This window comes from Tachysurus vachellii, chromosome 15 (assembly GCF_030014155.1).
Source record: "Tachysurus vachellii isolate PV-2020 chromosome 15, HZAU_Pvac_v1, whole genome shotgun sequence".
NCBI lineage: Eukaryota > Metazoa > Chordata > Actinopteri > Siluriformes > Bagridae > Tachysurus > Tachysurus vachellii.
Window position 1 is genome coordinate 9777719 of NC_083474.1, and position 12868 is coordinate 9790586.

The window sequence follows — 12868 nt, forward strand, 5'->3', positions numbered from 1 at the left end:
TAAAAAAACAGTCATAAGGCTACAAAAGGAACATATAGAGGAGACGTTTTCTGATATAGACAACCGCAGGCATGCGAGAGAATGACGTTGTTGTGCCGTTTTTTTTTGTTTTTTTTTTTTAAGTCTGGTGGAAGTAAATTGCTCTGTGTAATGGCTTCTTCGCCAGAAGCCCAGGATGGATGCACTAATAATAATCATCAGATTGCTCGGTCTCTACATATGGCCCAGCTGTTTGTTTTACTGTATTGCACCTGAAGCTTTGTCTTACTACAGTGTTGATATATTTTATATTGTGAAGCAGGATACAGTCCAGTCGTAGAGACCATAAAGGAGCTGACAGTGATGCATATTCTGTAGAACTATATTTTTACAGACTAACTGGAATCCAGTACATTATTAATTTATTAATGTATTTATTTTGTCAGTGGAAAAGTTAAATCATATTAGCACATTTCCACATTTAATGTAAATAAATGACCTACATTCTATTCATTGGCATTGATTAATCCAATTTTATCCAAGAACGCAAAGTTTAATAAGTATGTACTGTATAAGTATGTGACCGTGTTCACAATCAACAAATCGACAAGCTCTTGTGAAATATTCTACCCAGATATAATATTGCAGTAGACTGAGTATGGGGCTACTTTAAAGGATACATTTGTGAAATCAAACCTGAATTAAACAAAATATTTCCTTGTTAATTGTTATATGTTAATTATAATATTGTTAATTAATCCTGAACACTGGAGATTTAAAAAAGAAAAGGGGAAAAAAAAGAAAAAACAAAACAAAAACAGAGAACAACCATTAGAGGGCAGTGTTGCCCTTCTTTAACGTGTCCCCTGCTAGACAGGGCTGTCAACATTTTTGTGAGCTCTTGAAGGACCATAATCAAAGACGGCTTATTTTTAAACATATGATTGTGTATTTTGTCTTTTAACATCATGAACCTAGACATTAAAATTAGAATAGAGCACTTAGTTAGCGTCTTAGATTTAAGATCTCACACAGGATTATCTCCCATCTAGGTTTAGCTACGTGGCGTTAGTCTCTTATAGTTAGTCTCTCATCCCCTTTAGACTCTTGTTTTCAGCCTCTGCACTGGGTGATGCATTTTGGGATTTGAAGTCAGACAGAGGAACCCGTTAAAAGACTTGCATCAGTGTGGCATCCAATTAAACCAGCGTTTCATCTTTGGGTCTGGTGTAAATTTTTTATTTACACCATGTGTGGAAATGTTTAATACGTGGTACAACATACAAGTTCACACGGTCGAATGAAGTGAAGCAGCAGACTGTGCTTGGTGTGTGGGCCTTAAATGAAACCTTTGAAACACACACACACACACACACACAAACATATTTAGCACTGAGAGCCTGTGGCTGCTACTGCGGTCTTACAGACTTATCAGCCTTGGTTAAAATCACAGGGATGAAGCTCTAATTATGTCTGATTGAATCTTGGATTCATAGTAATGAATTTTTCAATGAATCAGCCACAAATCCTAAATTTTTCAAATTATATTTATATATGTATAATTATAAATACTATTTGATTTTATTATTTGCATGTTTTATATAGTCTTTTCTGTAATATATTTAGTTTATATTAAGGTTGAAGCTCCCTCTTATTTTCTCTGTAAGATAAAGCTGAAAAGGCAAAGACTTTTTACTGAACCTTTTATCTATCCATCTTAACAGATGGTGCCAATAATTCTGGGAAAATTACAATTTTGATAGAATTGTGGACCCATGTCTACCGGAGTGGGCTTTTTGTTTTTGCGCAATAATTATTTGCTGTGTGTGTGTGTGTGTGTGTGTGTCTGTGAGAGAGTTTTGAAAGTGTGTGTGCGTGTGTGTGAGGGGAAAAAAAAAGGTTGAAAGTTTGTGTGTGTGTGTGTGTGTGTGAGAGAGAGGCTTGAAAGTGTGTGTGTGTGCGTGTGTGTGAGGGGGAAAAAAAAAGGTTGAAAGTTTGTGTGTGTGTGTGTGAGAGAGAGGTTTGAAAGTGTGTGTGTGTGTGTGTGTGTGTGAGAGAGAGAGGTTTGAAAGTGTGTGTTTGTGTGTGTGAGAGAGAGAGAGGTTTGAAAGTGTCTGTGTGTGTGTGTGTGTCTGTGAGAGAGAGGTTTGAAAGTGTGTGTGAGTGATGATTTTTTGTGTGTGTTTTTGTGTTAAAATGCTGGTGTTCTAACCTCCCCTTTTCTAATTGCATGTTGCATGTGACTGAATGCAGAGACTGAAGAAGGTAAAGAAAAAAAGCCCATAACCTCAATCAAACTTTTCTTTAACTCCATGTTTGAGTGGTATTTCTTAACGCCTTTATCGCTGCTGCCAGACATTTTCATTTGCATTTTTATTGTCTCCCATCCTCTTTCTTCTCTGCCTCACTGTTGGTTTCTCTCTAACTCCATCTCTCTCTCTCTCTCTCTCTCTCTCTCTCCTTCACTTCCACGTTCCTGAATATCTCAAAAACAAGCTAAACCTTGGTGAAGGCAGAGTGTGGCATCAGAACTTTGTTGTCTTTTTAAGCTCCACTGCTCTCATGTATCCCCCCAATCCCCCCCCCCCTCCATTCTTGTATACTTTTCCTTCCTGCAGTGCTTTTCTGTTGTTACCATCCAAAAAAAAAAGCAAAGCTTGTCTGTTGTTTGGACTTGTTTATGTTCAGCATGGTTTTTCTGATAGAGGTTTTTCGTCTTCTGCATGAGCTGCTTTGGGTGCTGCTTTAGTGCCTGCACCATCTGCTAGCACGGCTTTATACACACTGTACTCTGAATTTTGTCGTTTTAAAAGTCACAAACTTTTTTTTTAGATTTATTTCTTTATTTTTTAGAATTTCGTATTACAGATGCCATTCTTTTAAAGCAGATGCATTTTATGTGATTAGGGTGAGGTCGACTATTAAACCTCTCTTCCTCTTACAGCTCTAGTCTGGCTGTTTATTTCATTTGTTAATATTAATTTGATAAGACAGTGATTAGTGCAATAACTGAAATGAAATGGAATGATTTCTGTTTTTGTTTTTTTTAATCACTGATTTCTTTTTTTTATATTTTTGTTGTCATTCTGAAATGTAGCTCAGCCACATAAAATGTATCAGAAATAGCATCAAGCTCTTGAGTTCTCCAGCATAACATACTGCTAACACGTGCATTTTTCTAACAGCCGGCCGTAAACAGTTTGCACGTCACGAGTGGGCGCAGAAGGCGGCCTACCTCCTGGGCTGCACCCTTGAAGAACTTTCCTCGTCAATCTTCAAACACCATCCGAAAGGAACCCTGCAGAGATCTACCTCCTTCCGCCAGGGTCCAGATGACCTCGGCGCTGGAGAAATCCCTGGTGCAAACCTTTCTTCTGCCAGCCCAGACATGCTAAATATATCAAAGAAAAAAACTACATAGGCTCCCAAATTGCCAAATTAGATTTTATTTCTGTAGTGGAAATGTACTTTATGAGATAAGATATTTCTTCACTGTCCTGGTAGCAAGTGTGTTAATGAGTTTTTCATCATAAAATAAGAGCTTAGTTGTAGAGTCAGATTTTTCATTTGCTCCTGAAGCTTATTCTCCTTGCTGTCGGTGTAAGCTAATGCTGTGTTGATGATTCAGGTACAAAGATCACAGCTCTGGAGTGTCTGGAGGCCATGGCTGCTGGGCTCTACACAGAACTCTTTACTCTCGTCATCTCCCTCATCAACCGGTCAGCCCCTTCTCTCATTTCCTCGATACTCAGCATGTTACTGCAGCCCTCACCCACAGAGGAACTTAATGGAGTGTGGCTGAGAGCTTTCACTTTGTGTGCATCTCCAAAGCAAGAAACCATTTTGTTTAGCAGCCCTTAGAAAGCGTAGCATTATTTTTGTATGTTTTATATCTTTTAGAAATACTATATATTTCTAAAAGAGCTTAAATATAACAAGCTGAGATGCCTATTAGTAAAACCCGATAAAACGTACATAATACTTTAACTGTTTATGCATAGATTATTTAAGATCATATCCTCATTTAAATTTAGATTCTTTTAAACTTTTCAGTTTCATTTTGGAAAAGTTTCACCCAATAAAGGTGACGAGGATAAATTGTTAAAGGGTTTAAAGGATTTAACCAACACACTGTGTAAACTGCAAATATTTAGATCATTTTTAATAAATGTTTGCACAAATATTGTGCAATTACATTATTAGAGATGGACCTCACTGAGTTTCTCGTGTATATATATATATATATATATATATATATATATATATATATATATATATGACAGTAATCTTACAGATGTGTTTGAATCACAAGATACGCGTATTATGTTTGTGTATATTTTAGAGCGCTGAAATCAAGTCAACACTCACTATGCTCCCTTCTAATTGTGGACACTCCGGGTTTTCAAAACCCTCGGCTGGCTAAGCGAGGCGCCACTTTTGAGGAGTTGTGCCATAACTACGCTCAGGAGCGCCTGCAGGCCCTGTTCCAAGAGCGCACGTTTGTACAGGAGCTGGAGCGTTACAAGGAGGTACAACAATGTAGATCTACTAACAGACCACTGTCCCCCCCCACCCCCCACCCCTTTAACAAATCCTAAAATGTAATCCCTGTGCTTTATTGATTCAATCTGTCAATCTGTTGAATTGATTGTTTGACAAATTATGTATATTGATATATAAATGATTTCTATAATGATTATTTTAATAAAGTTCTGTTACTTTTTGTAATTGAATTGCCTTGTGACCAGATGAAATAAACCCTAGGATGAAAGTGAGTTGAACTGCAGGCATAAATCAGGTCAATGCTAACTTTTATCTGTCTAGAATACTGTGTCATTTCTATTTAATTCGAAAACATATCATCGAATAGTGAGACAATTTTAGCTAAAGCAGAAACTAAGGAGATGATGAAGACTAAAGATGATATAAATGTTGTATGATATTGACTGAGTTTATTTATTTTTGGGCGAAAAACATCTTTCTTGTTTTAATACTGTTCAGTAAGGCATTTTATTCATTGGTCACATGGTAATAAAAGAAACTACTCATAAACCTGTGTGGTAGAATCAAAATCAATCATGTCCTAATCAGTAGTGATCTAATGACCCTTCTGTTCCCATTTAGGAAAACATAGAGCTTGCATTAGATGACATAGAGCCCAGTACATCCTTATCTGTAGCAGCTATAGACCAGGCCTCAACCCAAGCGCTGGTAAGCAGCTCCTCCTTCCCAGTGTGCCTTGCTATCTGTCCATCAATGCAGATAAGCATGGCGATCTTTCTCCCTTCATGCTCTGGGCTCTTCCTCAACCAGTGAGATGTACAAACACAGCAGCTGCCATTTGCATGATGCTTTTTATCCACTTTGTGAATGCCTACTCCATCTCATTTAAAGAAATTGCTGGCATGGTTGTTAATGTGCAGTGTAGGTTTGTTTATGCCTCCTCCTGTGTCCATCATAATAATGACAGTGGAGTATCTCTGTATGGGTTTTCTCTCTTTAACACACATGCATATCTTCTTGTACAGACAGCTACAAATTGATGTGAATATAGACTCAAATAACACGCATTTACAACCGTACTTTTAATACGTTCACATACCGATGAGGCTGTAAATTGATTTGTTCTTCCATTGACAGAACAGCCATTAGCAGCTTGCTTTATACCTTCTCAGGGAAGGTAAAAAGTGTCAGAAAATCATCAGGAAATATGGAACAATTTCAGTGATGTCAGTGGTTGGATCTTGTTACCAGGAGTAATGTTTTTGTACCACAGTTTAGCACCATCATTCAGAAATAGATATTACAGCTAAATGGCTTTAGCGCACATTCTTTTTATATTCGATTACAAAATTGATACGTCTGTATTTGTGTTCCTGCATCATTAAGGCAAAAGTTTCGCACTATTTTTTTTATTATTTCTCCCCTTAAATATTATAAGAAGCATTAGATTTGCACCTTTATTAATAACCAAATAAACCAAGACATGCAGTATTCGGTCTTTTATGCAACTTATATTGTGGACTTTAATTTGTCATGAGCAGTTTTACTGAATTGCGTGTTTGTAACTCTGTTCCCCAGCCCAAGTATTCCCACGTTATTCCTTTATAAAAAAAAAAATTCACATTTATTCAATTAATGGGATCTCTTCAGTTCATTAAATCGCACAAGTTTTTAAATAAAATTGTAAAGAGCTGGTCAACTGAAATGTATTTTATTTTGTTTTATTTATTTATTTATTTATTTATTTTATAAAATACATTCCACTGAAATTAACTTTTTTTGCTCATTCCCACTACTGGAGTGAACCATAAATGAAAGAGAAGCCATTACTGGCTTTAATTGCTTAAGTGGACAACCAGAGTGCAAAGTTTAAAATCGCCTGCCTGGCTGCCCTGGAGCTTTTCTTTTAATGTGAGACTTTTAATGAGGAATCTGAGGCTAATGGCCCATCTTTTGCTTGTGTGGTGTTGCGATGATTAGGCTTTTGTGGCCCGTGCTTTTCTCTCTCTGCTTTCATATGAGTGCTCAGCAGTGCTGTGTTTCTGAACCATGAACTGTATGTTTGTGTGTGTGTGTGTGTGTGTGTGTGTGTGTGTGTTAGGTGAGGACACTGGCGAGGACTGATGAGGCACGTGGCTTGCTGTGGCTGATGGAGGAAGAGGCTCTGCAGCCTGGGGGCTCTGAAGAAACTCTTCTGGATCGGCTTTTTAGTTACTACGGCCCCACAGAGGGAGAGGTCAAAGGTCAGAATCATCTCTCACTCATACTCTCAACATCCAGAATCCTGTACAGATATGGGATTGTGCATAGACACGTTTTTTTCGATTCAATGTTTTTTTTCCCCCCGATCATCCAGGCCCTAACCTGCTGCTGAAGAGTGAGAAACAGCATCACTTTCTGCTGGGTCATAGTCATGGCACTGATTGGGTGGAATATGATGTTCTGGGCTGGTTGAACCACGCCAAGCAGAACCCGGCTTCCCAGAATGCTGTCACTCTGTTGCAGGACTCGCAGAAGTAAGACACACTTCTTAATGATCAGCAGCAAAATTTATTTCCATACATGCTTTTATACTGAGAGAAATCTCTCATGAGATTTTAGTATCTAATGAACATCACTTTAGATTAAGTTCTGGCACCGAACAATTTATTGCTTGTCTTGATTATTACACTTGTGTCAAAAGGTTAAAGGGTTTCTGTGTCTCACCATTTAATTTGTCAGACATGACATTAACCTTTTTGTTTTTGCTCTCAGAAAGAACATCAGTGGGCTCTTCATGGGGCGTTCAGGAGGTGCCACAGTGCTGTCAGGCTCCATTGCAGGCCTTGAAGGAGGCTCTCAGCTGGCTCTGCGTCGAGCCACCAGCATGAGGAAGACTTTTACCACCGGCATGGCTGCTGTCAAAAAGAAGTCCTTGTGCATCCAGATCAAGCTACAAGTGGTCTGTACAAACCTTTCGAGAGTGTATATAGTTTTTACTTTTCCTCAGTAATGTTTAACTGTATTATGAGACAACCCGAAAAAAAAGCATCACTGATAGAGATAGATCTATTGTATGATTTGTGTTTGCTTCATCAGGATGCTCTGATAGACACAGTAAGGCGTTCCAGGGTGCATTTTGTGCACTGTTTGCTGCCCAAAGCGGAGGCCCTGAGTGGAGAGCCTCGTGTTCATGGAGAAAGCTGTGACACAGGCCTCATGCAGCTAGATGTGGTGCTGCTGCGTGCTCAGCTCAGAGGCTCCAAACTGCTTGATGCTCTGCGCATATATCGCCAAGGTAGGACAGAAGAGTGTGATGATAGAAATCAACCTAGACAAATGTCTCCATGCCAGTAGATTCAATATAAACCTGTGTGTTTTGTTTCTCATTTCTATTTATAGTCGAGTAATAATGCTCCTAGCACTACATATTTATGAGACCTAATTTTTAATGATTTGATAATGGTGTGGGATTGGCGAGTATCAGTTTTAACATTGTTTAATGTCAGAACGATCAAAATAAGAGTAGTACAGTAAGGTAATGCAGCTTAAGTGTATGAGTTTGTTTCTGGTTTAATAAAATCAGCTGGAGTTGTTTCCTAAAGATAGATTTAAGCTGTAAGCAGTAAAGTAAGAGAGTTTGTATACAAAAACACCTGTGGATTTACAGTTGCTCTGTTAAAAATAATTTGCTCAGTAAAAATAAAATAAATAAATTGTGCAGCAAAATCAGCAAAGGGTGTCATTGCAAAACTGCTTGTTCCCAAAGCTGATCTTACAATCAGCAGAAATCTGTGGAGATTTACCCATGAAATATACCTTGTACTTTGGCTTTGTCCTTGTGTTGAACTGGAACAGGGAACTCTCTTATAAAGCTTATAAACCTCACTCAGTCAGCTCAGCCTCTGGCTTTCCTTTCTCTTCAAGGTTACCCTGATCACATGGTGTTCTCCGAGTTCCGCCGGCGCTTCGATGTACTAGCACCCCACCTGACTAAAAAGCACGGACGCAACTATATTGTGACAGATGAGAAAAGGGTGAGTCACATTGTGTCTGCGTGTGCGCGTGTGTGTCTGCTCCTCTCTGCTTTTCCTCCATTAGCCGCCCTACTGTGTAATTGATTATGACAATGCCGGGGGCCTTGAGCTGAGTAATGGCCAGCTCTGCTCCTCGTCCTTCTTTCTGTCTCTGCTGTCTCAGCAGCAGAACAATAAAACAACTTTAATCAAAGACCTCAGTGAAACCTATATGAGAACCATCCCATTCTCCTTGCTAAACTTGCCTCAGGGAAATAGAAAACCTCAGGGCCAAGACTGGGTTGGTTATTATATATTACGAAGAATACTGTGAACTATAGAACTAAGCAGAGTTATGCTTTCTCCAGTATATGCAACAGAGACAAGATACAAGATATTTGGATGGGGAAAAGAGGCAGTGCAGTCAATAATGGAATCTCCTCATCAGCCACATTTAAAGGAATACTTAAAAAATAATGTATGTCTAGCGTGCCTGTAGTGTACACACAGTTTTCACTAACACCACTCACTGAGGAAAAGCTTTTCACAGAAGTGTAAAGAGTAAGTTATTCTGAATTTAAGCTTTAAGTCTAAGTCATTTATCTGTCAGGAGAATTAGAACAAATTCTGTTGTTTTTTTAAATAGCCACGAACATTCAGCTTAGCTCACGGTCCAAGTTAAGCTATCCAAGTGAGCCTGAGCAATAAGGATGCACTGGATTCATTTGTGGAGGATTTCTCTCCACCTCCTCAAGGAATTATTGGAAAAATGTTTGTCACAAAGCTAGGAGCTAGCACAAATTCCACCTTCTTTAATGTGATTAAATTCAAGCCCTTTCCTTCTTAACCAGCTTACAGTTACAGTCAAAGACAAGTGTGTGCCCCATGCTTGGTGATATGATTTCTTTCACTCGACAATGGTAACTTGTGCAAGGTTATATTTACAATGTTATGATATTTATAATGAGGAATCACTTGCAAAGCTGAAGTACGATGATATCAAAATTGTTTGTCTATGTTGGTGGTAGAACGAATGTCTATATCTTCCCAAAGTGAATTTTGTCATTGTTTTGGAGCACACTAGCCTATAGATAACTTAATAACTCAGTTAAGACTAATTCATTCTAAATGACACAAAACCGTAGGATTTTATGAGGACTTTAATCAAAGTGCATGGAAATAAATGTATAGTCACACATGGAGCAATGCAGAGTTATGATGAGGTGCACTATAAGGTGCACTGATTTTCACTGATTACTAATTTTCTGCACCTGATGGCATGTGCGTGTTTCTGTCTCAGGTTGTGGAAGAGCTGCTGGAGTTTCTGGAGCTGGAGAAAAGCAGCTATCACATGGGTTTGAGCAGGGTAAGTAGCAACACATTGCCACTCTGATCACAGGCTTTGTTTGATTTCATACTTTGAAGTCTCTTATCCAGTGATAACCTTCAGGTGAGATGCTCTCATGTGTATTCAGCAATCCTCTATTATGGATCAGTGCATAGTGTAAGCATGTAGAATACAGAATCAGGGCAGGGATCAGTTCTGAACAGATGGTATGATTTCCATTTAGATTACGAAATCATTTGGTTTCCCTCTACACCACTCAGACATACTGCCCCTAATCCATGCTGCCACCCTTCTCACAGCTGGAGAAAACAGTGCAGTAGCCAGTAGGGAGATGGGTCAAAAGGTTGTTCCTGCTCCAACTTTCACTGATGCCACAAAGGCGATGCAACTGCCACTTTTTTAACTGTTATTTGCAGGAGCCTTGGAGCATGAAAAACAATTAAGAAACATTTGCTTCTCTCAACGACCAGCCATGACTAGGGACTGACGCTTCTTCTGCGCTCAGTCATCCTCCACGCCTTGTGTGAATAAACTTGAATTTGTGCCCTTTCCTATGTGCGTCTCCAAAAAGAAGCTGCCAGGCGACAGTTTTAAAGTCGGGCAGCTCTGTATGAAAATAACCTTCAGTGAACATCCAACAGCTCAGTGAGATCAAGAAAAGCAGCCTGCATAGCAGCATGCTCATAAATGGGATATTAACCGTGTGTGGGTGATGGGAATCTCTAGGATAATGCGCAAGACCTCAAGTAGTTAAATCTACACAGGTATTAAACCTTCATCCTATTAAACTCATCATCAGGAGATCATCACATGTTCACAAAGCCTGAAGACACCACAGGCATCTTTGGCTGGGAGACAAGGGAGCAAAATTGTCTGTGCTCTCTGCTCGCTGTTAATGACAGTGACACAAGCTAATTATCTATGTATGTGGGCAGGAAGAGGGCAGATAGTTCTTTCCTCCTGTGTTATGCTGTAGTGTGATGCAACATGAGCAGCTGTAATTAAAGCTGGCTTTACAGGTCTGAGAGCAGTGTTGTATAAAGTACTAGAAAGCAATACTTGAGTAAAAGTACAAGTATCGTACTAGAAAAAGACTTTGGTAGAAGTGAAAGTTACCTTTTAGAATATTACTCAAGTAAAAGTCTTAAAGTATCTGATATATACTGTACTTAAGTATCAAAAGTAATTTTCTGATATTTAATGTACTTAAGTATTTGAAGTAAAAGTAAAAAGTAAAATTTCAGTGATTTTCAGTAGGCATAAGAGCAGGGGCAGTTCTAGGATTTCATCTTTAGGGGTTTTAGCCATCAGTGAGAATTTAGAACAAGAAGAGTTTTATATTATATATTACATGACTACATAGTAAGCCAAAAGTTATGGTATTATTAAATGGCAAAAGTGGACACCAAAATTTTATGCATGATGCCAGTCTTAAATCAAATCAGTTCATGTATGTGTGCATTCTCTACAATCAGTGTGTCCAATGAATGCAGTCATTAATAAAAAATATTCACAAGGCAAAGAACAAATCAATAAATGTTATTTTTATTTAGTATTGAATGGATTGTTTGCATTAATATTTTGTTTGTGCTATCAACTCTGGTAATAAGAATAGTGAAATTTCACTGCTTTTGGTTGCGGTCTTCGCGGATTTCCGCCGATTAACGTTATAGATAAATGCCTCCAGCTCTGGCTGCGCGTACACGCTGCGCGTGTCTGTGCTTCTCCGTACAGTAGAGCGTGCGGAGCTGTGTAATGCAATCTTGCAGCAGTGATTCGCCAAACCTCCCTTATTGCAGTCGCACACATTTCTTCTGATTTTATTTTGTAGTAACGAGTAACAAAGATGCTTAGTGGAAATATAACGGAGTAAAAGTGTACATTTTATCTAGGAAATGTAGTGGAGTAAAAGTGAAAGTTGACATAAATTTAAATAGCGAAGTAAAGTACAGATGAAATTTCTACTTAAGTACAGTAACAAAGTATTTGTACTCCGTTACATTACAACACTGCCTGAGAGGCAGCACGTGTCCACCCTTCACTCTGCCTGGATGCTAGTTGTCATGATGTATAATGGGGAAGAAATAAGGTTTGTGAGAACTGGCAGGTGATCACGGTGTGGAGAAAATGGGAAAGCAGAATCTCATAAAATGCATATCTACTAGAAGAATCAGTTTTTAGTGCTTGCACTATAGTTTTAGGATCCTTGCTAGTCCCTCTACCACCACTGAGTTTTTCCCCATCTCGTTATTTTGTATGAGATGAGCTTCATGACCCATCTGACAATGTCGTTCTGCTCAGATAACCATGCTGACCTTCAGCTGTCAGTATTGGGGCAGCCATGCAATGTAGCGGATGAGGGATTCAGGGCTGCTTGCTGACCCAAATTGCAACCCTTGGTGTTGCTTAGTGGTTTCATCAGCATTTTTCATCATGGGTGTCAACATGCACTGTTGCAGCTAACTAGAGTGTCCTGAAAATGTGCTGCAATGATGTGATGTAAAAATAGATGCAAAAAGGGAGTTGTCCTATTAAATGAATTAGGAAATCTCGGAAGATCATCTGGTATTGTTCCATAACACTTCACTTTTCTCCAGGATACCGGGTGTCTTAATAGAAAAACTGCAAAATGTAGCACAGAAATACTGCCTGCTTTTGATTTGTAGTGGAAAATTGCAATGTAGCACAACTCAGGATAAAAGCTCAATCAAGAGACATTTGCTGCCATTATTACTGATAGGAAGTAATTTAATCAGCCGACACTCAGAACCTCTGCTCTGTGCTCTTAGCGTATTTGCCGGCTGTTAAATTTTTTTTGTACGGCGAGGGCAGTAAACAACCCCTCAGCTCCCGACTCTCCCTTTAATGCTGTTAATATGTTAAAGCAATTAGGATCTGCAGGGACTGCTGAATGAAAATGCAGAAAAATAAGAATATACTTCATCTATATTATATCAGAAATTGTCTGATGCTTTTTTCCCCCCACACTTGTGTTGCTTTACCTCAGTTTGACACCTCCATCAAGATGGACGATTGTAAAGAA

The 12868-nt window shown here is 38.8% G+C and overlaps 1 protein-coding gene across 4 annotated transcripts in view; it reads left to right on the forward strand.

Annotated features, from left to right (window-relative positions):
* Positions 1–12868, forward strand: part of myo18ab (myosin XVIIIA b) — an 84051-nt gene that overhangs the window by 42010 nt on the left and 29173 nt on the right. For 3 of the 4 annotated variants that reach the window (XM_060888386.1, XM_060888385.1, XM_060888388.1), the window contains exons 11-21: positions 2233–2244; positions 3165–3338; positions 3608–3698; positions 4322–4508; positions 5104–5190; positions 6584–6725; positions 6839–6998; positions 7237–7423; positions 7561–7759; positions 8389–8498; positions 9778–9843. In XM_060888386.1, coding sequence (XP_060744369.1) covers positions 2233–2244; positions 3165–3338; positions 3608–3698; positions 4322–4508; positions 5104–5190; positions 6584–6725; positions 6839–6998; positions 7237–7423; positions 7561–7759; positions 8389–8498; positions 9778–9843 — 1415 coding nt within the window. The remainder of the gene's footprint in view (positions 1–2232; positions 2245–3164; positions 3339–3607; positions 3699–4321; positions 4509–5103; positions 5191–6583; positions 6726–6838; positions 6999–7236; positions 7424–7560; positions 7760–8388; positions 8499–9777; positions 9844–12868) is intronic. The other variant, XM_060888387.1, reaches the window with a different exon arrangement.